The sequence below is a fragment of the Mobula hypostoma genome, chromosome 4, assembly GCF_963921235.1.
Source record: "Mobula hypostoma chromosome 4, sMobHyp1.1, whole genome shotgun sequence".
Lineage (NCBI taxonomy): Eukaryota > Metazoa > Chordata > Chondrichthyes > Myliobatiformes > Myliobatidae > Mobula > Mobula hypostoma.
The window spans coordinates 158,415,477-158,440,704 of NC_086100.1; the positions used below are offsets into that span (position 1 = coordinate 158,415,477).

At 39.9% G+C, this 25,228-nt stretch overlaps 1 protein-coding gene across 4 annotated transcripts in view; it reads right to left on the reverse strand.

Annotated features, from left to right (window-relative positions):
• Positions 1-2,147: 2,147 nt before the first annotated feature.
• The window catches only part of aimp1a (aminoacyl tRNA synthetase complex interacting multifunctional protein 1a), a 64,136-nt gene continuing 41,055 nt past the window's right edge, over positions 2,148-25,228 (reverse strand). For all 4 annotated transcript variants that reach the window (XM_063046814.1, XM_063046815.1, XM_063046817.1 and 1 more), the window contains exons 5-7: positions 24,116-24,324; positions 4,362-4,530; positions 2,148-2,879 (exon numbers count right to left, since the gene is read on the reverse strand). In XM_063046814.1, coding sequence (XP_062902884.1) covers positions 2,713-2,879; positions 4,362-4,530; positions 24,116-24,324 — 545 coding nt within the window. In that variant the 3' untranslated portion in view covers positions 2,148-2,712. The remainder of the gene's footprint in view (positions 2,880-4,361; positions 4,531-24,115; positions 24,325-25,228) is intronic.

A 25,228-nucleotide genomic window follows, 5' to 3' on the forward strand; every position in this document is an offset into this window, starting at 1 on the left:
CAATTCCTTGGTCTTAATAACTCTTGAGTGCAAAGTTGTTGCTGATTAACACCACTCTATCAGCTGATCTATCTCACTGTACGCCTCCTCAGAACCATCTGAAATTCTGCCAACAATAGTTGCGTCATTAGCAAATTTATAGATGGCATTTGAGCTGTGCCTAGCCACACAGTCATGGGTGTAGAGTAGAGCAGTGGACTAGGCACACACCTTTGAGGTGCACCAGTGTCAATTGTGAGATGTTATTTCCAATTCATGCAGACTATGGTTTCCCAGTGAGAAAGTCAAGTATCCAATTAGAGGTCCAGGTTTTGGTGCATTTTGATTAGAACCAAAGGTTTAATTGCATTGCATGCTGAGATGTAGTCAATAAGTAGCAGCCTAACATCCTATTTTCCGGGTGATCCAAGGTTGAGTGAACAGCGTAATTGCATCTGCTGTGGACTTATTGTGGCAATAGCAAAACTGCAAAGGGTCCAGGTTCAGCTTCCCAAGCATCTTCTTTCTTAGTAATCTAATAGTGACTACACTCACTTCTGTCCCGACACTCTAAAAATTTCTGGTCCGCTGCTGGTGTCTTCCTCAGTGAAAACTGATACAAATGCTTATTCAGTTCATCTGCCATTTCTTTGTCCCCATTACTACCTTTCCAGCATCATTATCTAGCAGTCTAATGTCCACTCTTGCCTTTTAAAAAAAACTCAATCTGAAAACACATTTGGTATCTTCTTTTACATTACCAACTAGCTTACCTTTATATTTCATCTTTTCTCTCTCCATTGCTTTTTAGTTGCCTTCTGTTGGTTCATAAAAACTTCCGAATTCTCTAGCTTCTCACTAGTTTTTGCTATACCCTCTCACTTACTTCTATGCTTCTTATTCTTTGGAATGAACCAATCCTGCATGTTTCCAATTACTCCCAGAAACACCAGCCATTTCTGCTCTACTATCATCCCTACTAGTGTCCCTTTCCAATCAACTTTGGCTAGGTCCTCTCCCATGTCTCCATCGTTATCTTTACTCAACATTAATACCCATACTGTTAATTTGATTTTAGCTTCTCCCTCTCTAATTGCAGGGTGAATTTTATGTTAGGTCATTCCTCCTAAGAGTTCCTTACCTTAAGCTCCTCAGTCTGGTTCATTACACAACACCCAATCCAGAATTGCCTTTTCCCTAGTGGGCCCAATGACAAACTGCGCTAAAAAGCCATCTCATGGGCATTCTACAAATAGCTTTTCCTGGAATCCAGCATCAACCCAATTTTCCTCAATACACCTACATATTGAAATCCCCATGACAATCAACAAATTGCACTTTTTAATATACCTTTTCTATCTCCTATCATAATTTGCACTCCACATCCTGGCTACTGTCTGGAAGACTGTATGCAACTCCCATATGCAGTTTAAAAAAAACTCCAGCTAGAAGGATTCTACATCTTCTGATTTTATGTCATTTTTCCTAAAGATTTCATTTCATTGGAAACCAATGTTTTAGAGCATGCCATCTGCGTTCTCACAAATGCCCTTGATAAATGAAGCACAACCTCTCATACTTTTGTACTCAATTACACCCTGCAATAAACATCAACATTGCTAGTTCTTGTAATTACTCGTATTTGCATCCTAGCCTTTTGCAAACCATGTACTGGAACTCGCTAACAACAGGAATTCTGCAGATGCTGGAAATTCAAGCAACACACATCAAAGTTGCTGGTGAACGCAGCAGGCCAGGCAGCATCTATAGGAAGAGGCGCAGTCGACGTTTCAGGCCGAGACCCTTCGTCAGGACTCGACGAAACGGAACTCGCTGTTGTCTCCATCTCTGAACTCTGCAATCTCAGACCATTCAGATTATTTTAACAGCTGAAAACAAACAATTAATAGCAGAAAAGACTAGCAGCTAAGATACACAACTCTGTAGCATGTTTACATTCTATCACAGAATACAGGAAGCCTTTTAAAAAAAAAATAACAGCAGTAAATGTAATTGAATTCTTTACACATAAGAAAACAGCTTTTGGCCAAAAGAAGAAATTGTAAAAAAAAAATCCTGTGTTTGTTTTCTCAAGTCAGCTTTCACAAATCACTTGTTCTTCATAACCAAATGACAATCAACAATGTAATTTTCTGCAGTGAGGGTAGAAATATTATTTTTTGCTTAGAAGACTTTATTTGCTGCAGTTAATGAAAGACAATAAGATGTATTCAAGGGTTACACCACAAAATTATTTCACTGAAAATAGATAGAATAGATAGCATTAAAAAAAGACGGCAGATGCCAATCTTGCAAAAATATAGATGTTAGAAATTAGCAGGCAACAAACATGGAGAAACATATTTAATGTTTAAGGTTCAATGATATTTCTTCAAAAGGTAAGTACTGTATATTATTCAGATATATAATTCAGTCCAGAAGAAAGGTCTCAATCTGAAAAGTCAACCGTCCATTTCCAGGAGCTAGACTTGGTTGTCAGACTATTTGAGATGCATGCCATGAGGAGCATTTAACAGGTAGTGGGAGCTTATCCCCACTGCCTCCCCAGCTACAACAACCTTAAGGAACCATTTCTTAGATATTACACCAGTTATATTTGCAACACATGGAATATATAAGCACAATTACAAATAATTTGAGGTCGCAATGCTTTCAAGTATTTATTGTTTTTTTGCAATATTAGACACTCATTAACTTTACAGAAATAATAATTTATTTGATTCCACTGTTAGCCATTGTCTGAGCCTTGCAAACACCCTTTCCTTTCACCACAAATGGGGTTCCTTTGTATGTGGCAATACATTCTTCATTTGTGCTTAGATCAGGCTGAATTTGATCCCATATTTTCTTCTTTGGATTTAGCTCCTTGTCAGGTTCACCTGGAGAGAAAACATAGAATTCATTAAGTAGTATAGATTCAAAGGAAAGGAACACATACTTAATAGCTTTGCAGGAAGTTGTTTCAACATTTCACGCAATACCAAACTCAACAGTATAAAGGAAACATAATAGTTAATTATATCATTATTTCTCACATGTACATCAAAACATTCTTTAAGGTAGTCATAGCTTTGGTGGGGGGGGGGAGGGTGTTGTGGGGACAACCAAGTACAGTTTCTGACTTTCACGTGGGCTTAGCTACTAAGCCTGGCAGAACCATTTATACTGACAGAAGTTGGGGTAAAGGTAGGTTACTGAAACCAGTTGCCAGGGTAGATGGGGCTTGTTAGCCATGATTGGCAGCTCATCTAGGAAATTCTGATCTCAAACCTCCACTGCCTTGTAGCTATACCCACTCATGGGAAAGGCTTCAGGAGTAAATATTGATGAAAAATCCAGAGCTGGAGTCCCTCAGGTAGTCCTACGTTGAGTTCAACATTGACTGGCAACTCCTGCGATACCACTGTATCAGTCTCTGCTGTCTGGATTCATCATCTGCTTGGAAAAAGGGAGCCTATTGCATGGCCAACAGCCTGCTCTCCATATTGTACTGCCCAGCCTTGCGTATGACAGCTGGGACGCAACACTATGGTTAACCCCGACCAATGGAGGGCTTCAGACATCGAAACATTAAGTGAAAGGTGCTATTAATACACTATTCACTAATTAAATTATTGCTTAAGAGGTTATTGAAACTCAACATGGACAGAAGTAAAAAATGACACGATAACTTCTATAGTGAAATTCAAAGTGGCATGAAGGAACAAAGAAAACATAGGGTAGGGAGACAAACTATAAAGGCACAAAAGTGACAACTTAAGATTCTCATGTTACACATTAGTTAAGTTGATGAACATAATCAAGTCTGATAATCCACTATCTGATAATTGTGAAGCCTAATGGTTCAGCATTTGACCCACTTGGGGCACTTCCTTTCAGGGGCTTGTTTCTTGTGCTCCATTTAAACTTATCAGGTTCACCCAAGAACATTATACAACTATGTAACATTTAAAAAAGCTGGTATTCATTCTCTTGGGTATTAATGGATGCAATATCCAATAATCTTAAAAATCTGCCAGATTGATTCCAAAATCTTAAACATCCTGAACTACTGGGATTTTATTGTAGTTTTGAAAATCTACTCTACTTCCATAGGAACTGACAAAAATTAAAAGTAAAGTGAAAACCAACCAATTCAAGCCCAAATTATGCCTTTAGTGCATAAACCAAGTTTTGAGTCCCTTCAATACCTATTATCTCCTTTTGCAGTTATAAGTTTTGAATATAGCAGTCCAAATAGATTTGAAAGGAAGATTTATATTCAAGGTGATCACCCTCAAGACCAACCTGAAAGCAATTTAGTGAATTAGCAATCAATGAAAGGCTGGCAAAATACAAACATTTGTAGATCAGCAACCTACCAGGATAGTTTTCAAAAGTTACTCGATCTCCAGGGAGGGCATCACATGGAGGATCCAAGATTTCAACTTTCTCTGGTGAGCTTGCACACATCACCATAGCCTGTGAGACTACTCCCCGCATTTTAGCTGGTTTGAGATTGCACAGCATTACCGCCAGTCGATTTTGCATCTGCAGAAACAGAAAATTTCAGTTTGTAGAAAAACTTGCACAAATTTTAAACTTGTTTGGAACATGCACAATTCAAAATTACAATAATTTTGAAATCTATACAGGGCATTCAATTGTCCAAGTTCTATTGCTCATAAAGCATTTAACTGAGAACAGAGAAGCTACAAAACAATCAAGATAGAGCATAAGGTCACAGGAGAACTCATAAGCACAAGTAAACTCAGTTGCTGTGTATCTGCATCTAGAACTGGATGTCACCAATTTAAGATCAGAACAACAGCATTCAGAAAAGAACTTGGGAAACCCATTGTTCGAAAATTGTCAGAATTTCAAAGCTCTTGCAAAAACAGAAAGGAGTTACCTGTATAATAAATTATGTTTGTTAGAGAAAGGTACAAAACAATATGGAATGAAAAATAGATGGAATTATGATTCAAATCACCAGTGGCCTCACCAAATAGTGAACCAGGCTAAAGGGATTTTATGGTCAACCTTAACTATTGGATTCATCTACTTCTGGGATGAAAGGCATCTTTGATGATCAATATGCATCCAGATTGAATATTTGGGGCAACATAAGAGTATTAGCTCTATAGCATAACAGTGATGGAATGATTTAAAGAGAAACACATTTGCAGATTGTTTTGTTGCTTCGGGCCAACTGTAATTAATAAATAAATCAAAGCTATTCCAGGTTGAATGTACAGGCTGTTATTGTTATATCGAGACATATAATTTCGAGCCCTGACCATGATAACCTTGATAAGAAGACGGTCTCTAATACTATTGAATGCACAGAAAACATAAGGCAGACACAGTTACAATCACTTCTATTGCTGAGAAGCCAAACTGAAACTGGTGCTAGAGATTTAGGAATTTCAATCCTATAAGGGGCTAGGTGAAAGCAGGCAAAGAGCACAAACATATGCAGTTGCCAAGTCCAAACTCCAACCACTGCATCCCAGACTCAGTATAACATTATTATGTGACATCATTCAGCTTACTCTTACATATGACAAAACAGACTTCCCTAGTGATTGCAAAGGGCAGATAATTAGCAGAAATAAACTGTAATTGGTAGAAGTGTACTACTGTAATGAAATAGTTTGTATGGATGGTATACAAGACAAGCCTTTCCCTGTACCTTGTACATGTGACGATAATAAACCAACAGAATTCTGAAGCAGAATGCAACTGATCCTACGCTATTCTGAACTATGCCAGAGGAGTTTAAAATCTTTTGGAAAGATCTGTCAAATCTATCCAGATTTGATATTTACAAGAAAACTCTCAGTTGGGTTCTCTCTAGATGCTTCATAATTAATATTAATGACTACTCAACCTTTGGGTGGGATAGGGTGAAGCTGGAGAGAAGGGGTGGTGGTGGATGTTGACAAAATAGGATATTTCTTTATTTCATAGTTAGGATGTATATATTTACACTGCTGTTTAAGTAGGATTAAATGCCAATGTAATTTATTTCCGCATCAAATCAACAGAAAATAGCATCAGATACACTCAGTATTAAGATATGCCCCATCATTTAACTTACGGTATTTGTTGTATTTTTTTTCCACAGTAACACGTTGAAGCTGCACCCTCTCTAACATGCTGGTGAAGAGAGTTTTATTTGGGTTTTTAGCGCAGGAAATAGTTACATTCGGACACGTCTCATTAGCGTTGCAGCAGTATGGTCGCATTGTTTATTCCAGGGACCTGCTGATTGCGCTCATGCCCGCCGGTTTAGCAAACAGAGCGGCGGACCCCCCCTCGGCTGAAATCTGGAGGAAAACACACAGAGGATGCAGAGGGGGATCAAAAAGGCGAGGGAAGAGGACTGGGTCGAGACAACAGAAGCTTATGGAGAAGAGAAGTTATAAGCCGTGTCTCCCCTCTCCCATTATGGGCAATGTGAGATCGCTGGGTAATAAAATGGATGAGTTGACTGCACGAGCCAGGAGTCAGAGAACATTTCGGGAGAGCAGTGTCATGTGCTTTACTGAGACGTGGCTGCACGAGGACATACCCGATCAAAGCGTTTCCATAGAGGGCTTCCAGACCGTTTGAGCTGACTGGAATTGCACTGCGAGCAGTAAGCGTAAAGGAGGGGGGCTTGCTGTTCTGGTAAACAACAGATGGTGCAATCCTGGTCATATTATGATCAAGGAACATGTTTGTAGCCCAGATATTGAACTTTTTGCTGCTGGACTCCGGCCATATTATCTGCCAAGGGAAATCTCACATGCAATTGTGGTTGTTGTGTACATCTCTCCCTCTGCCAACCCGACGTCGGCATGTAACATCATTTAAACCGTCATAGCCAGATTACAAACCCAGCACCCGAGTGCCCTCATTACCATGTTACCATGGCTAGAACACTGCCCAACTTCACGCAGCATGTGAGCTGTACAACCAGAGGGGAGAGGACTCTGGATTTGATGTATGCTAATGTTAAGGATGCATACAGCTCTTCTCCCCTTCCCCCATTGGGAAGGTCAGATCACAACCTGGTGCATCTAAAACCCCACTACGTGCCTCTGGTGAAGAGTAAACCTGCAACCTCGAGGGCAGTGAGGAAATGGTTGGAGGAGGCTTATGAGGCGCTCCAGGGTTGTTTTGAGGTGACAGACTGGCAGGCACTCTGTGAGCCACATGGAGAGGATATTGATGGGCTCACAGAGTGCATCGCTGGTTACATCAACTTCTGTGTGGACTGCAATGTTCCGACAAGAACTGTCCTTTGTTATTCAAATAACAAGCCATGGGTAACAAAGGACATTAAGGACATCCTGAACGCTAAAAAGAGGGCGTTTAGAGATGGAAATAGGGAGGAGCTGTGGGCAATACAGAGGGTCCTGAAAGCCAGGATCAGCAAGGCTAAAGACAGATATAGGAGGAAGCTTGAGTGGAAACTCCAACAGAACAACATGAGAGAGGTCTGGAGTGGGATGAGGACCATCACAGGGTTCCGGCAAACTAGCAACAGAGGAGCTGAAGGCAGTGTGGACAGGCCAACGAATTTAACCTGTTCTTTAACAGATTTGACATTGTGGCCTCTTTCCATCCCCCACATGATTCATCTGTTGTCGGCCCCCAACCAACACATATTCCGCTCTCCCCTCCTACCTCTCCTCACAGTCCCCCACCCTGCTCTCATGACTATACCCCTTCCCCACACGAAACCACCACGGTGGTCTTCACAGCTGAACAGGTGAGAAGACAGTTGAAACGTCTCAACCCAAGCAAGGCTGCAGGCCCAGATGGTGTCTGTACCAGGGTGCTCAAAGCCTGTGCCCCTCAGCTATGTGGAGTTCTTCGCCATGTCTTCAACCTGAGCCTGAGGGTCCGGAGGGTTCCTGTGCTGTGGAAGATGTCCTGCCTCATCCCTGTGCTGAAGACGCCGCGGCCTCAATAACTACAGACCGGTGGCATTGACCTCCCACATCATGAAGACCCTGGAGAGACTTGTTCTGGAGCTGCTCCGGCCTATGGTTAGGCAACACTAGATCCCTTCCAGTTTGCCTACCAGCCCCGACTAGGAGTTGAGGATGCCATCATCTACCTGCTGAACCGTGTCTACGCCCACCTGAACAAGCCAGCGAGCACTGTGAGGGTCATGTTTTTTGACTTCTCCAGTGCGTTCAACGCCATCTGCCCCGCTCTGCTGGGGAAGAAACTGATAGCGATGCAGGTGGATGCTTTCCTGGTGTCATGGATTATTGATTACCTGACTGGCAGACCACAGTACGTGTGCTTGCAACACTGTGTGCCCGACAGAGTGATCAGCAGCACTAGAGCTCCACAGGGACTGTCTTGTCTCCCTTTCTCTTCACCATTACACCTCGGACTTCAACTACTGCACAGAGTCTTGTCATCTTCAGAAGTTTTCTGATGACTCTGCCATAGTTGGATGCATCAGCAAGGGAGATGTGGTTGAGTACAGGGCTACAGTAGGAAACTTTGTCACATGGTGTGAGCAGAATTACCTGCAGCTTAATGTGAAAAAGATTAAGGAGCTGGTGGTAGACCTGAGGAGGGCTAAGGCACCGGTGACCCCTGTTTCCATCCAGGGGGTCAGTGTGGACATGGTGGAGGATTACAAATACCTGGGGATACAAATTGACAATAAACTGGACTGGTCAAAGAACACTGAGGCTGTCTACAAGAAGGGTCAGAGCCATCTCTATTTCCTGAGGAGACTGAGGTCCTTTAACATCTGTCGGACGATGCTGAGGATGTTCTACGAGTCTGTGGTGGCCAGTGCTATCATGTTTGCTGTTGTGTGCTGGGGCAGCAGGCTGAGGGTAGCAGACACCAACAGAATCAACAAACTCATTCGTAAGGCCAGTGATGTTGTGGGGATGGAACTGGACTCTCTGACCGTGGTGTCTGAAAGGAGGATGCTGTCCAAGTTGCACGCCATCTTGGACAATGTCTCCCATCCACTACATACTGGACTGGTTGGGCACAAGAGTACATTCAGCCAGAGACTCATTCCACCGAGATGCAACACTGAGTGTCATAGGAAGTCATTCCTGCCTGTGGCCATCAAACTTTACAACTCCTCCCTTGGAGGGTCAGACACCCTGAGCCAATAGGCTGGTCCTGGACTTATTTCCTGGCACAATTTACATATTATTATTTAATTATTTATGGTGTAACTGTAACGAAAACCAATTTCCCTCAGGATCAATAAAGTATGACTATGACTATTTCTTTAACAACTTTTGATTAACCTGTTTGGCTTGAGAGGCTTCTAAGTTGTTTGTAATTTATGTCATTCTTTCTTATGGCAAATAAAATGAGCCTAAGTAATTTATTTGAGGTAAAATTTTCTATAAGCTTGAAATAAGTTCCCAGGTCTAACACTTCAAGTTTTTAAACATTTCAAAAAGAGCTGCCTTCAGGATTATCACCCGGTAGAACTCACATCTACTGTGATGAAGTACTCAGAGGTCAGTCATGGCTAGAATTAACCCCTGCCTGAGCAAGAACCTGGACCCTTGGCAATTTGCCTACATCACAACAGGTCTACAGCAGGTGCAATCTCACTGGCTCTCACTCAGCCTCGGATCACCTGGACAACCGGAATACTTACTTCAGGCTGCTACTTACTGATTACAGCTCAGCGCTCAACACCCAACACCATCATACCCTCAGTACTAATCAACAAGCTTTAAAACCTGGGCCTCTGCACCTCCTTCTGCAACTGAATCCCTGATGTCCTCACCAAAAAACCACAATCAGCATGGATCGGAGATAACGTCTCCATCTCAGAGACAATCAATACAAGTGCACCTCAAGGATGTGTGCTTAGTCCACAATTCTACTGCCTCAACACTCATGTCTGTGTGGCTAGGTACAGCTCAAACTCATCTATAAATTTACTAAAGACACAACTGTTGATGACATAATCTTAGATGGTGAGGAGTACAGGAGCCAGATAGATCAGCTGGTTGAGTGGTGTCACAACAGCAACCTTGTACTCAACATCAGTAAGACCAAGGAATTGATTGTGAAAAGGGAAAGTTGGGAAAACACCAGTCTTCAATGAGGGGGCAGCAGTGGAAAGAGTAAGCATCTTTAAGTTCTTGTGCATCAACCTCTCAGAGGATCTATTCCGGGCTAACATTAATACAATCATGAAGAAGGCATGCCAGTAGCTATACTTCATTATAAGTTTGAGGAGATGGGCCGACTGGTGGCGCAATGACATCACCGCCGGACTCTGGAACGAGGGTTCCCGGGTTCGAATCCAGTCGGGGCTGCCCCCGAGTACACTTCCCATCCGTGCTGGGTCGAGTGTTGAGATCGCAGCTCGACCTCGTAAAATAAAGGGAAAAATACTGTGAAATGTCTGTGAGGAGTGGCGTGCCACACAGTCTCTCTCTCTCGCTCTGCACCTTGTAAAGGCATGAAAAAAGACATCGTCCCGCCAACATCGCACATGCACGCACGCACAGGCAAAAAAAAAGTTTGAAGAGATTGGGAGTAGATTTAGTACTAGTTCTTAGTTCTTTTTCTAGCCCCTTCTGGTTTAGTTTCGGGACTTTAGGGGTGGAGGACGGTGGGTTCTTTACTTTTTTTTAATTAATCTTTTCTATTGGGCTGATTCAGTACTACAAAGATGTCTGCAGTGTCATGATTCCCGGTTCCGCTCTGAATATTTATTCCTCTTCCGATTTCATGAGTTCACATTATGGTTAACTCTTTATATACCAAAGGGTTGACTTTAAATTATGGCTCAGATTATTAATTTTGTCTCTTGAAATACAAATAGTTTAAACCATTCAATAAAACGGAAAAAGATTTTTAAAGTATTCCAAAGACTGAATGCTCACATTATTTTTGCACAAGAAACTCATGTGAGGAAAGAGGATAATCAAAGTTTCTTTAGGTTTTGGAAGGAAACAACAGTACCACTCGAACTCCCAAGCCAAAGTGAAAGGAGTTTCAATTTTTATAGATTCCTCAATTACATTTACTCATCAAGACATTGTTTCAGATCCGAGTGGTAGATTTTTGTTAATTACTGGGTTACTTTTTAATAAAAAAGTTGCTATGGTTAATGTTTATGCTCCAAACGTGGATTATTCTGAATTTTTTAAGCATTTATTCACTTCTTTTCCTAATTTAAACAAGTATATGTTGATAATGGGTGGTGATTTTAATTACCGTTTAAATCCCCTGTTGGATAGATCCATATCTAGTCAGGCTTTACCGAATAAGTCGGCTACTCTTATTAACTCTTTTATGATTGACTCTGGAATTTCAGAAATTTGGAGATTCCTACACCCTAAGGATAAAGAGTTTTCATTCTTCACATGTTTACCACTTATTCTCGAATTGACTTTTTTTTATTGACTCTCGTTTAAATCCATCTGTTATTGACTGTAATTATGACATTATCGCCATTTCTGATCATGCTCCAATTAAACATTCTATCAAGTTAATGGATACTTCTACTATTAGACAATGGCGATTTAATTCTAACTTGCTTCAAGATCCGGATTTTAAGTTTATGAAGGAACAGATTGATGTCTTCTTTTCAACTAATATTATGGAAGAAATCTCCAACGGGATAGTATGGGACACTTTTAAAGCATATATCTGTGGACAGATTATTTCTTATTCTGTTGGTTTGAGAAAACGTATTAAGAATGAAACACTTTTGTTGGTTGATAAAATTAAAGAAATTGATAAGAAATATTCTATTACTCCTAGTAAGCAGCTTTATAAACAGAGAGTCAAACTTCAAATGGAACACAGCTTATTATTAACATACTCGATTGAAAATCAATTATTGAAAACTAGAAGTGAGTTTTATATACATAGTGACAAATCGGGTAAATTTATTAGCTAACCAATTGAAAACTGCTTCAGTTAAACGTCAAATTATCAAGATTCGCAAACATGATGACAGTTAATCACAACGAGATAATCAAATCTTTTCAAGAATTTTATACCTCCTTATACCACTCTGATCTTCCTCATGATCCCAACACCATGCATGACTTTTTAAGGAGACTGAATTTTCCGAAATTATCACTCGAAGAATGTTTAACATTAGAAACTCCTATTACGGATGAAGAAATAACAGCTGTTATTTCCTCAATGAATTCCGGCAAAGTACCTGGTCCAGATGGTTTTATGTGGAAATTTTAAGGTTTTTTGCTTCTATTTTTTCTCCTTGGTTGTCTAGAGTTTTTAAAAGAAGCAATCAGATTAGGTAAATTACCACAATCATTTTCTAGAGCTTCTATTTCTTTAATTCTTAAAAAGAATAAAGATCCTACTGATTATGGATTATACAGACCGATATCTCTCTTAACTGGATTTATTAAAAATCATCATTCATCTTTTAATATTTGGAGGTTAATGAATATTGTTTATACTCCTTCACTTAGTATTCCGGAACGTATTATTTCATTAGATGCAGAGAAAGCTTTTGATAGAGTTGAATGGCCATATCTATTTAGTGTGCTTGAGAAATTTAATTTTAGTCCGATATTTATATCTTGGATTAAATTGATATATCACAGAACATAGAACGGTACAGCACATTACAGGCCCTTCGGCCCACAATGTTGTGCCGACCCTCAAACCCTGCCTCCCATATAACCCCCCACCTTAAATTCCTCCATATACCTATCTAGTAGTCTCTTAAACTTCACTAGTGTATCTGCCTCCACCACTGACTCAGGCAGTGCATTCCACACACCAACCACTCTCTGAGTAAAAAACCTTCCTCTAATATCCCCCTTGAACTTCCCACCCCTTATCTTAAAGCCATGTCCTCTTGTATTGAGCAGTGGTGCCCTGGGGAAGAGGCGCTGGCTATCCACTCTATATATTCCTATTAATATCTTGTACACCTCTATCATGTCTCCTCTCATCCTCCGTCTCTCCAAAGAGTAAAGCCCTAGCTCCCTTAATCTCTGATCATAATGCATACTCTCTAAACCAGGCAGCATCCTGGTAAATCTCCTCTGTACCCTTTCCAATGTTTCCACATCCTTCCTATAGTGAGGCGACCAGAACTGGACACAGTACTCCAAGTGTGGCCTAACCAGAGTTACCCATGCAGCTTCGGTTTGTACTAATAATCAAAGATCTCCCTTTTTTCGCTTATCTTGGGGTACTAGGCAGGGATGCCCTCATAGTCCATTATTATTTGATATTGCCCTTGAACCTTTAGCGATTGCTATCCGAGACTCACCTAACATTTTTGGTTTTACCCGTGGAAATGAAATACATAAGTTATCATTATATGCAGATGATTTGTTATTATACATTTCTAATCCTGAGAAATCCATTCCCACAATTTTATCTTTGTTGGCTCAGTTTAGTAATTTTTCTGGTTATAAATTGAACGTTAATAAGAGCGAACTATTTCCCCTAAATATGCAGGTTCCTATTTATGGATATTTACCATTTAAATTGGCTCCCGACCTTTTTACATATTTAGGGGTTAAAATTACGAAAAAGCATTAAGGATTTTTTTAAAGCTAATTTTTTACCTTTAATTGATCAGATTAAACTTTTGTTTACTAAATGGTCACCGATGTCTCTGTCATTGATCGGTCAGATTAATGCTATCAAGATGATTATTTTGCCTAAATTTTTATATTTATTTCAAGCGGTGCCAATTTTTATTCCGAAATCCTTTTTTGATAATGTTGATTCTAAAACTTCATATATGTGGCAGAACAAAAATATTAGGTTAGGTAAAAGACATCTACAGAAATCTAAAAAGGAGGGGGGGGTTTAGCTTTGCTGAATTTTAGATTTTACTATTGGGCAATTAATATTCGATATTTAAAATCTTGGTTATGGGACTTAGACGTAAATTCAAATCCACATTGGGTAAATCGTAAATGTAATTCTTGAGAAGGGTTTTCATTGGGTTCTATTTTAGGGACTTCGCTTCCCTTTACTCTTTCTAAATTGTATAAACAAATCTATAACCCAATAGTAAAACATACTTTACGTATATGGTTTCAATTTTGAAATTTTTTTGGATTGAATCAATTTATTTTAGCAAGTCCTATTATATCTAATTTCTTCTTTCAACCCTCTATTATGGATCAAGCATATCTGGCTTGGAAAACTAAAGGTATAGTACGATTTTGTGATCTATTTTTGGATTATTGTTTCATGTCCTTTGAACAATTATCTAATAAATATAACTTGCCTCAATCCTATTTTTTTTAAGATATTTACAGATTAGAAACTTTTTAAATATGGTTTCTCCTACCTTCCCAAATTTATATTCAATAGATATTTTGGAAAAAATTTTAGATTTAAATCCTTTTCAGAAAGGTATAATAGCAACTATTTATAATATAATTATGAAAATACGTCCAGACGTATCTAACAAAGTTATGACTGATTGGGAAAGGGAACTTAAGATTACTTTACCGATTGAAAAATGGGAAAAAATTCTTCAATTAGTTAACTCATCCTCTATATGTGCTAAACATGCGTTGATACAGTTTAAAGTAGTGCCTAGGGCTCATATGTCTAAGGATAAATTAGCTCGATATTATTCTCATATAAATCCTGTATGCAATAGATGTCACTTTGAGATAGCTTCTTTAACTCGTATGTTTTGGTCGTGTCCTTTTTTGAAAAAATAGTGGAAAGATATTTTTGATATTAGTTCAACTGTTGTGAATATTGATTTGCAAACTCACCGTATTACTGCAATTTTTGGGTTACCAATGATAAAATCAAGTCATTTAACTTCTTCAGCTCGTTGGATGATTGCATTTCTTACATTAATGGCAAGAAGATCCATTTTGCTGAATTGGAAAGAGATTAAGCCTCCCACCACATTTCATTGGTTCTCTCAAACTATGTTGTGTATAAACTTAGAAAAAAATTAGAAGTGTTATTTATGATCCCTCTATTAAATTCGAAAAGGCTTGGAGGCCATTTATTCAACATTTCCATATGATGTAATTTGACCTTTTCCAAACTTATTCTATTTCTTTTTAATATATGTTGAGAGGAGAGGAGTCGACGACACTAATGGTTCCTTTTTTTGATGTTACATAACAGCCCATGTCTTTTTTTTAAGTTTAGTTGGTTAACACTGTTTAGGTTAATTTTTCTTTTGGGGTATATTTCTATATATTTTTTTCCTTTTTCATGTTTTTTTTCCCTTCTTTTTGTATATTATATTTGTATCCTGTATGATTAGGAGGTTAAATACCCATGTTTCAAATGGGTTTATATTTAACTATGTTAATCACAACAATGTAATCCCAATAACTTTATATCAATACTATGGTATGTTAATCATTATGAAACCAATAAAAAGATTGAAAAAGAGATTTAGTATGTCACCAAGAGTTCTAGCAAATGTCTACAGATGCATCACGGGAGAGCATTCTGACTGCTTACACCACTGTATGATATGGAGGCTCAAAGGCAAAGGATCGAAAGAGACTACAGAGGGTTGTCGATTCAGCCAATTCCATTATGGGCATTAGCCTCAAGAAGGCAGTTTTCATCAAGGATCCTCATCCTTTTCTCATTACAATCTCAAGGAGGTACAGGAGCTTGAGGATACGCTCAATATTTTAGGAAAAGTTTCTTCCCCTCTGCCATCAGATTTATGACTGTCTATGAACACTACCTCACTATTTTTTGCACCACTTATTTTCATATTGTATCTTTACTTTTTGTATTGCATTGAACTGCTGCTGCAAAACAACAAACTTCATGACATACAACAATAATAATGAACCAGATTCTGAGTTATTTAGTATAATGAAATTTTAAAGCTATAATATAGAGACTTTAAAAGGATAAGTATGAAACTGTCCAAATTACATTTCCACAGCCAACACATTCAGCACAAATTGCTTGGCGCATGTTTTAGATTTCAATTTTTTTTTAAAAAGAGCACCACATCTGGAGACAATGTAAAACATGTGAAAGCAAATGAAACACACTGGTTAAAGACTGAAAAAAACTATTTCTCCATGGAGAAGGGTTGTCTGCAACTTAACTGGAAATTTCAAGCACTATAAATATCACAGGAGTAGATTTAACAGAACCAGAAGGCCTTCCAGAAGACAGATTAAGGCACAAATTCACACAACTGATTGGCAAGTTACTATTCCCTGTTGTAGACTGGATTTTATTTCCCGCAGAAAAGCTTTAAAATTAAAAGAATCATTGGAAAACCTAGCTCAGCAGTATCATAGGACAACAAAATAACAATGAGCTTATTTCTCCTTTTCTCACAATCCAATTTCCATATAACCTAACACTTTTAATGATATTAGGCCTTATTATTAACTTGTGTACTAAATAGTCAACAGAACATAAGATTTTATTTGTGAAGCAAAACAAAATTAATGAAATCTAATTTTTCTTGTGCATCATGGTAGGAAATTTGCCTATAGTCATACAATTTGGATAACATTTAGTCAATATATCTTTTAAATGACCTCTAGAAGTGAAACTATAGGCACTGGTCAATCCAAACACACTATTTACATAATGGCATTAACCTCAACTTCCTTTTAACACACTTCATGGGAACAAAACAATTCTTCTTGAAGCCAGCAGTTTATAATTGAGAGGGACGCTCTAATGGGATGTGTTCCATAAAACTCAAGGGAGGTGAAGCAACACAATCTTGAGAAAATGGGCTATGGAAGCATGTTATCAAAGTAGAGTGCAGCCATATCTTTCCTCCTTTGTTTTACATTTTATAAGATCTGCATCCAGCGCACGACAACAAACTTTCATGTCAATCCTAATGTTATTCATGCAAAATGTAAAGCAACTCTATCCATTTTATTCTTCAAAAAAAAAAGCCCCCACGTCTGCATTGCTGAGCATGAAGATATAGCCAAATAAAAGTGCACTTGAAAGCACAGACAATATGCTTCCCATCAGGAATGCCTTCAAGCTCTCTGCTTCTTTCTGGACAAGAAACTAATCAGATGTCCTCCACCATCAGGCTGAACTGGTTATCGCCCTCAACAATTTCTCTTTTGGCTCCAGCACCTTCTCCAAACCGAAGGTGTAGCCTTGGAACCCACATGGGCCCCATCTAAGGTGCCTTTTTCTTGGCTATGTGGAATATTCCATGTTCCAAGCCTACACTGGTAAAGTTTCCCAACTCTTCCTATGCTACAATAATGACTGCATTGGTGCTACTTCCTGCACTCATGCTGAGCTCGTCAATTTCATCAACTTTGTTTCCAACTTCCATTCTGCCCTCAAATATACTTCATCTACCTGCGACACCTCTCTCCCTTTTCCTGATCTCAGTTTCGCTCTCTGGAGACAGACTAGCTACCAACACATATTACAAACCAAATGCCTCTCAGTAATCTTGACTATATCTCTTCCCTGGATGCTGCCTGACCTGCTAAGTTCCTCCAGCAGTATGTGTGAGTTCGTTTTCCTATGCTATGACTTATAAAACGCAATTCCCTTTTCTCAGTTCTTCCATCTCATCTACTCTTAGGATGAGCTATTATTCTAGAGCATCTGAGGTGTGCACCTTTTTTAAGGAATGTGGTTTCCTTTCCACCACCATTGACGCTGCCCTCACTTACATCTCCTCCATTTCCCACACATGACCCTAATGCATTCTTCTCCGAATAACAAGGATAGAATTCCCGTTGTCCTTACCTATCACCTCCAAGCTTCAGTATCCAGCACATCATTCTGCATAACTTCTGCCATCTATAATGGGAACCCACAACTAAGCATGCCTCCCTTCTCCCTTCACTATCCATAGGGATCGCTCTCTACTACTCATCTGTCCTCTCACTCCTCCCCACTGATCTCCTTCCTGACACTTATGCTTGCAAGTGTGACAAGTGCAACACCTGCCCCTACACGTCCTCCCTCACCATCATCCAGAGCCCCAAAAGGTCCTTCCAGGTGAGAGAACACTTTACCTGCGAGTCTGTCAGGGTCATTTCTCCGATGCATTTCTACATTGGTGAGACAAATCCAATTGAGGGATACACACAAAATGCTGGAGGAACTCAGCAGGCCAGGCAGCATCAATGGAAAAAATTCAGACGATGTTTTGGGCCAAGACCCTTCACCAGGACTGAAGAGGAAAAGATGAGTAGATTTAAAAGGTAGGGGAGTGAAAAGAGAAACAGAAGGTGATAGGTGAAACCTTGAGGGGGAGGGATGAAGTAAATAGGCAGGAAAGTGATCAGTGAAAAGGATACAGGGCTGGAGAAGGGAAGTCTAATAGGTGGGGAAAGAAGGCCACAGAAGAAAGAAAAGGGGAGAGGAGCACCAGAGGGAAGTGATAGGCAAGCAAAGGTATAAGGCGAGAGGGGGAAAAGGGGATGGGGACTGGTGAAGGAGACAGCCATTATTCCCACCCCTCCCCAAAGCTATTTACTTCCTTTCCCCCTCTCAGTTTCACTCTCACCTCCCCCACCTTTTAAATCTACACCTCATCTCTTTTTCTCCAGTCCTGCCTAAGGGTCTCGGCCTGAAACGTCAACTGTACTTTTTTCCCCCATAGATGCTGCCTGGCTTGTTGAGTTCCTCTGGCATTTTGTGTGTGTTGCTTGGATTTCCATCATCTGCAGATTTTCTCTGGCTTGTGATAGATTGAAGGACTGCTTCAAGTACCTTAACGCTATCTGCTGCAAAAAGTGGGATTTCTCCATGGCCACCCACTTCAATTCAACTTTCCATTCCTACATGTCAGTCCATGGCTTCCTGTACTATCACAACAAAGCCACACCCAAGGCTGGAGGAGCACCTGCTATTTCATCAGGGTAGCCTCCAACCTGATGCCAGGAACACTGATTTCTCTAACTTTCAGTAATTTCTTCCTCTGCCCTCTTCCATATTTTGATTCCCCCCCTCACCCTTCCCTTTCTTCCATGGTCCATTTTCCTCACCCAGATTTCTCCTTCATCGCTTTTAGCTCTTCCACCCACCACCTCTCAGCTACTCACTTAACCTCCCCTGCCCCACCCCTAACCTTCCCTCTCACATGGTTTCACCTATCACCAGCCAGCTCATGCTCCTTCCCCTCGCACAACCTTCTGCCTTCTACCCCCTTCCTTTCCAGTCCTACTCAAAATTCAGCAGAGAGGAACAGCTGACAATAGCATACACAGGAAGAGGTTTTTGAGACCATGAGCAATGGGCACATACCTGGAACTTACATTTAAAAGAATTATTATGGCAGAACATTAAATTTTGAGGGATGTTGGGTTGTGTTTGTCATGTTTACAGAAAGTACCTTCAAAAGAAAAATCATACAATGGGATGTGCAAAACAAAGAAGATTATTGTAATAACACTACAAAGTTTGGCAGTAAGGCAACTACTGGGTTGTTTAAAGAGATTCTCTCATGATGGACTCTTTACGAGCAGGCTATGCTTTCTTTTAAATGGTTGGATCTTTACCAGACACTTAGTGACAATTTGAAGGCCGCCCTCTCTACCCACTTTGATGGGCACCAAATTATACTGCTCAGTTTACCTCAATATTATCATTAGGTCTACATTGCTGCAAACTGTTGTGTGCAGAGTACCATACCATGAGAGTAATGTATGCATCATTTCTCAGGAAAATTGCTTCAGCTCCTGCCCATCTCTCTATCTCCTCTTAAGTCACTCATAAATACCAGCTAGGTTTACAAAATGATGGAAATGGATTAGAATAGATCTGAAATTACTTTGGAGTGTTTGTTTAATATTTTGAAAAAATAATCACGTTAGCAGATGATCATATACAATTAAAAAATGAGTGCTTAATACCTGCCAAAACACAAAAATCTGCTTAATCAAACATGATAATTCAGAACAAAGACTTTGGACATTTTGTGTGCATCAAGCGCAAATTTTGCCAGTGTTATACAATAAGGACTTGAAGGAGATGAAAGAGACAAAAGGGAAATACTTTCCATTGCATATTAGATAAACAGAGAAGTAGATGAAATAGAAGGAGCTTATGCAAATATGCAGTGGCTGGAGAATAAAATTGAGGACTTGAGGTCAAAATTGCTGAATCAGAGGAAAATGAAAGATTGGCATGTTCTATGTTTGATTGAGATGTGGCTTACTCCCAGCAAGCCAGATATGGCAATCACCTGAAGGCTTCTCGATTCACAGGATGGAACAAACTGCTGATTCAGGAAAGGCAAAAGGCAGAGGTCCACATTTCGGAATAAACTCTCGGTGGTACTAAAACGCGGCAGTTCTGTCAAACTGGTATTCTCCCGACCTTGAACAGGTAACAGTCCAGTGCAGTCTGTTCTATTTACCTGGGGAGTTCACCACCATAAGCATGACCGCAGTTTACCTCCAGCGACAGACTACAATTAAGTGCTTGAGATACTGCAACAAGGAACAGTCCAACCTGATGTATTTCAAACCATAGTCGAGGATTTCAGCCAAGCTTGTTGAATAAAACCAATTACCATCAGCAGATAACCTGCAGCACCAGAGGTTCCAACACACCGTTATACCAAGATAAGGAATGCCTTTTATAACATGCCTAGACTGCATTTCATTAACTCTGATCACTTGGTCGTCGTTCTCCTACCCACAGACAGGGAGAGGTTAAAGAGCAAAGCTTCCAAGATTAGTACAACAAAAAGGTGGTCATGGGAGGCAGAAGAGCGGTTATGGGATTGCTTTGATTCGGTGGGCTGAACTGTTTGCAAGGGCTCATCTATGGATCTGAATGAACACACCATAATTGTCATGGACTTTATTAAAATCAGCTGTAGATGAAGGTGTCCCCACAAATCTATTCAAAGTCTTCCCCAACAAGAAGCCCTCGATGAACTATGAAATTCGCAATCTGTTGAGGGCCATCTCAGGGGCATCTAAGTCTGGTGACCAATGAAGTTGCAAGAGACATAGGTACGATCTCCAAAAAACTATATTGTGGGCAAGGTGGCAATTCCGAATTCAATGGAGGGTGCTCGTGAGTTGTGGCAAGGTTTGAATGCAATCACCTCTTATAAAGTTAGATCAAGCAACATCGGCGACACCAGGGTTTCACTTCCAGATGAGATCAATGCCTTTTGTGCTCACTTTGACGATCAAAACACAGAGGAACCATCACAAACTCCCACAGTCCCCAATGGCCCATGATTTCAGTCTCGGAGGCTGACAAACGAGCAGCGTTCAGGAGGGTGAACTCACAAAAAGCATACGGCCCAGGTGGGGTACCTGTGCTGACCAACGGGCTGGAGTGTTCACTGAGATCGGTAGCCTCTTGTTTCTGCAGTCTGAGGCACCGACCTGCTTCAAGCAGACTTCACTTATACCGGTGCCAAAGAAGAATCTGCCTCAATGTCTACCATCCAGTAGCACTTACATCCAGTGATAAAAGTGTTCTAAGAGGTTGGTGATGAAACAGATCAACTCCTGCCAGAGAAGCGACTTGGATCCGTACCAATTTGCTTAATGGAGCAATAGGTCCACAGCAAATGCCATCTCATTGGCTTTTCCATCAACCCTAGAACACCTGGACAGCAAAGATGCATACATCAGGATGCTATTTATCAACTATAACTCGGCACTCAATACCATCACCCCCTCAAAACTAATCAATAAGCTTCAAGACCTTGTCATCAATACCTACTTGTGCAATTGGATTCTTGATTTCCTCACTTGCAGACCCAAGTTAGTTCAGATTGATAACAAAATCCACAATCTCCACCAGCATAGGTATACCACAAGGCTGTGTACTTTGCCCCTTGCTCTATTTGCTTTACATTTATGACTGCATGGCTAAAAACAGCTTCATTGCCATATTCAAGTTTGCTGACGTAGACTGAATCAAAGGTGGTGACGAATTAGCAGATAGGAGGGAGATTGAAAATCTGGCCGAGTAATGCCGTAACGACATTCTTACTCAATGTCAGCAAGACCAAGGAGCTGATTATTGATTTCAAGAGAAGGAAACCAGAGGCCCAGGAGTCAGTCCTCAGAGGATTAGAGATGGAGAGGGTCAGCAATTTTAAATCCTCAGTGTTATTATTATTTTGGAGGACCTGTCCTGGGCCCAGCACGCTAGGTCAATTACGAAGAAAGCACGCCTTTGCCTCTACTTCCTTAGAAGTTTGCGAAGATTCAGCATGAAGTTTAAACTTTGACAAACTTTAGATGTGTAGTGCAGAGTATATCGATTGGTTGGAGAGCCTGCTATGGAAATACCAATGCCCTTGAATAGAAAATCCGACAAAAATAATAGTGGATACAGCTCAGTCCATTACGGGTAAAGCCCTTCCCACCATTGAGCACATCTACACGGAATGCTGTCGCAGAAAAGCAGCATCCATCAGGGACTCTCACCATTCAGGCCATGCTCTCTCTTGCTACCACTATCAGGAAGATACAGGAACATCAGGACTCACATCACCAGGTTCAGGAACAGTTATTACCCCCTCAACCATCAGGCTCTTGAACCAGAGGGGATAACTTCATTCAACTTCACTTGCTCCACAATTCAACTGTTCCCATAACCCAAGAATTCACTTTAAAGGATTTTTCATTTCACGTTCTGGATATTTATTAATATTATTACATACATTTGCACAGTTTGTCATCTTTTGCATGCTAGTTGAATGCCCAAGTTGATGCAATTTTTCATTGATTTTATTATTCGACCATGGATTTATTGAATATGGCCACAAGAAAATGAACCTCAGGGTTGTAGATCGTGACATTTATGTACTTCAATAATAAATTTACCTGAACTTAAGACAATGTGACTTTTCTGCTTCTGTCAACTAATTCTCTTTTGCTGTATTTGTGGTATGAATACATAACTTACAATGAATAGAAAAACATTTCAGATGGGCATAACTACTTAATTATTAATATAGCTTATGACTATAACTGTTGATGTGTCATACAACTATTATTCACATATGCACAGTAAACTAGTCCTTCTTTAACATGAAAAATAATAAAACATAGTTCTTTTTAATCACTCACAAATAAGGAGGACACAGCTAAGTTAAGATGGTGCTAAACGGTGACTCCTTTGCTTGCGTCTTCGGAAATAGCTCTTTCTTTGATAGCTTCCCTTTCAAGGTTCTTTTGAAGAGCCTGACCTGACTTTGGCTCTTTGCGGGAATGGGGCCCACTCTCAGGGCCCCACGATCATCTGTTTTTTGATATCTCAAGGACGCGGCCTGGAAGGTGAATGCGCCTTCAGGGTTCTGGATTTTCGTGGCTCTGGAGACGGGATGAATCAAGGATGGTGCCGTGGCCTGATGCGTTGTAGGAGAACACTGAAGATCGGAAGCAGCTGGTTTGCTGCTGGCTGTGTGCCCGGGGACCTCAGTTCTTTGGGCACAGGGCTCGGAAAAAGCGACATAACAGACAAAATTTTTAACACCATAAACCTGCGAGTTGCTTGTTAGGTCTCCTTTCTCAGTGTAAAACGGGGACACCTCTTTTTCCTTTATTAGAGAGAGGGAGAAAGCCTGTGGTAGATTAAGTAGTCTTTTGGGTACTGTAAGTCTGGGTCTTATTGATGCCTGGCTGCTGCTTGTGTTTGGGGGAAAGGGGGGGCAGGCTTTAGGGTGCCATACATTTTACTGTCATTCATTCTTTGGGGCACTCCTCTGCTTTTGTGGATTTTGCGAAGAAAAAGAATTTCAGGATGTATATTGCATACATTTCTGTCACATTAAATATACCTATTGATAAAGGTCTCCACGGTCTTTCTTTAATTCCTAAATGATAATTAATGTTGTGGATTTTTTTCCCCTTATTCAGTCATAGGATGTGGACATTACTGGCTAGGCCAACTCTGCCCACAACTTGGTCCTGGATTTAATTACTAACTTTCCAGAGAAATTGAGTTATGTACATTCACTGGATTTAGCATACACAGCGTATACTATGAAAGGACAGTCAGCTTCCTTGTCACCATAACTTGAACTTAAAGCACTTAGTTGCCATGATTTTATATCTCAATTAGCACTCCAGATTCTGGTTACTAATTCAATAACAATTACTTTACTGTTACATTGTTTCTGGTCTCAATTATCTCACCACACCTCTCCCCAAGAAGTACTGAACGTTTTTAAACCAGGTATTACCTCTTCAATGGATATATGTTTCACCAGTCCACTGACAACAGTTCTTGGATTTGTTTCGCCAACATCAACTTCTTCCACATAGAGGGAGTCAGCATCAGGGTGCTTTTTAGCAGTGATGATACGCCCAATGCGCAGGTCTAAACGAGAAACGTCAATTGGTTTGGAATCATCGCCACCTCCCATTGTCTGTTTCTTCTCTTTCTTTTCTCCTGCAAGTAGAAAAGAATCAATAGTGAACATTTCAAGTGGTATGTTTCTATTAGTAACCCTGAGTAGGACATCTGCTTTTGTTCAAAGTTACAGTTCGCAATTTACAAAGTGGTTTGAGACGTGCGACATCTTCTGTAGTAAAACAGTTAAAGAAAGCAGTAGATTTTGCACTGAAATGAGAGGATAGAGTCTTCTTTTAAGGTTATGAATCTCATTGCAACAATACTGTATTATTCAACAATAATTTTGTATGTTGTAGGATTAGGAACAAATCAAAATATTTCAAAAATCCTTTTGAACAATTAAAAAATATGCTAAGCTTGCAAAAAAAAAAATCAAACCTACAAGGACAATCTTAAAATTGTCCACCAAATATACAGTATATCCCAATGCTCTAATCGAAGACAGTCCTTCTCTGACCACCAAATAGATTAAGGAATAGATTAAGCCCATCGAGATAACTGTAACCAGGTCCTAAACAGATCTGAGTCACTACGGTTTTTGTGCTTCAACAAAAATTAAATATGCTTTTAAAATTATACATGAACCAATGTGGCTCATCAATAAAATCTTACAATCACTGAAAGTTTTACAAGGTACAAGGTTCAACCATAATATAATAGAAAGCCAAGGGGAGAACTGCGTCATTACCGAATTTGAGAATAATATTAAAGTGAAAAATTCTTGGGTTCAGGAAGGATTTCAAACATTTTAAAAACCTATCCATAATGTTACAAAAACCTCTCAGAAGTACTATTGTGTTAAGATTTGGTATTGCAATCAGTGTCGACCATTTTCACCATCCAAAATACCAATAATTTGGATGCAATTAACAAAACGTGAAATTCTCCACCGAACAATTGACTTCTTTGAAAGCTCCCAATTTCTTAGTGTGTACACAAA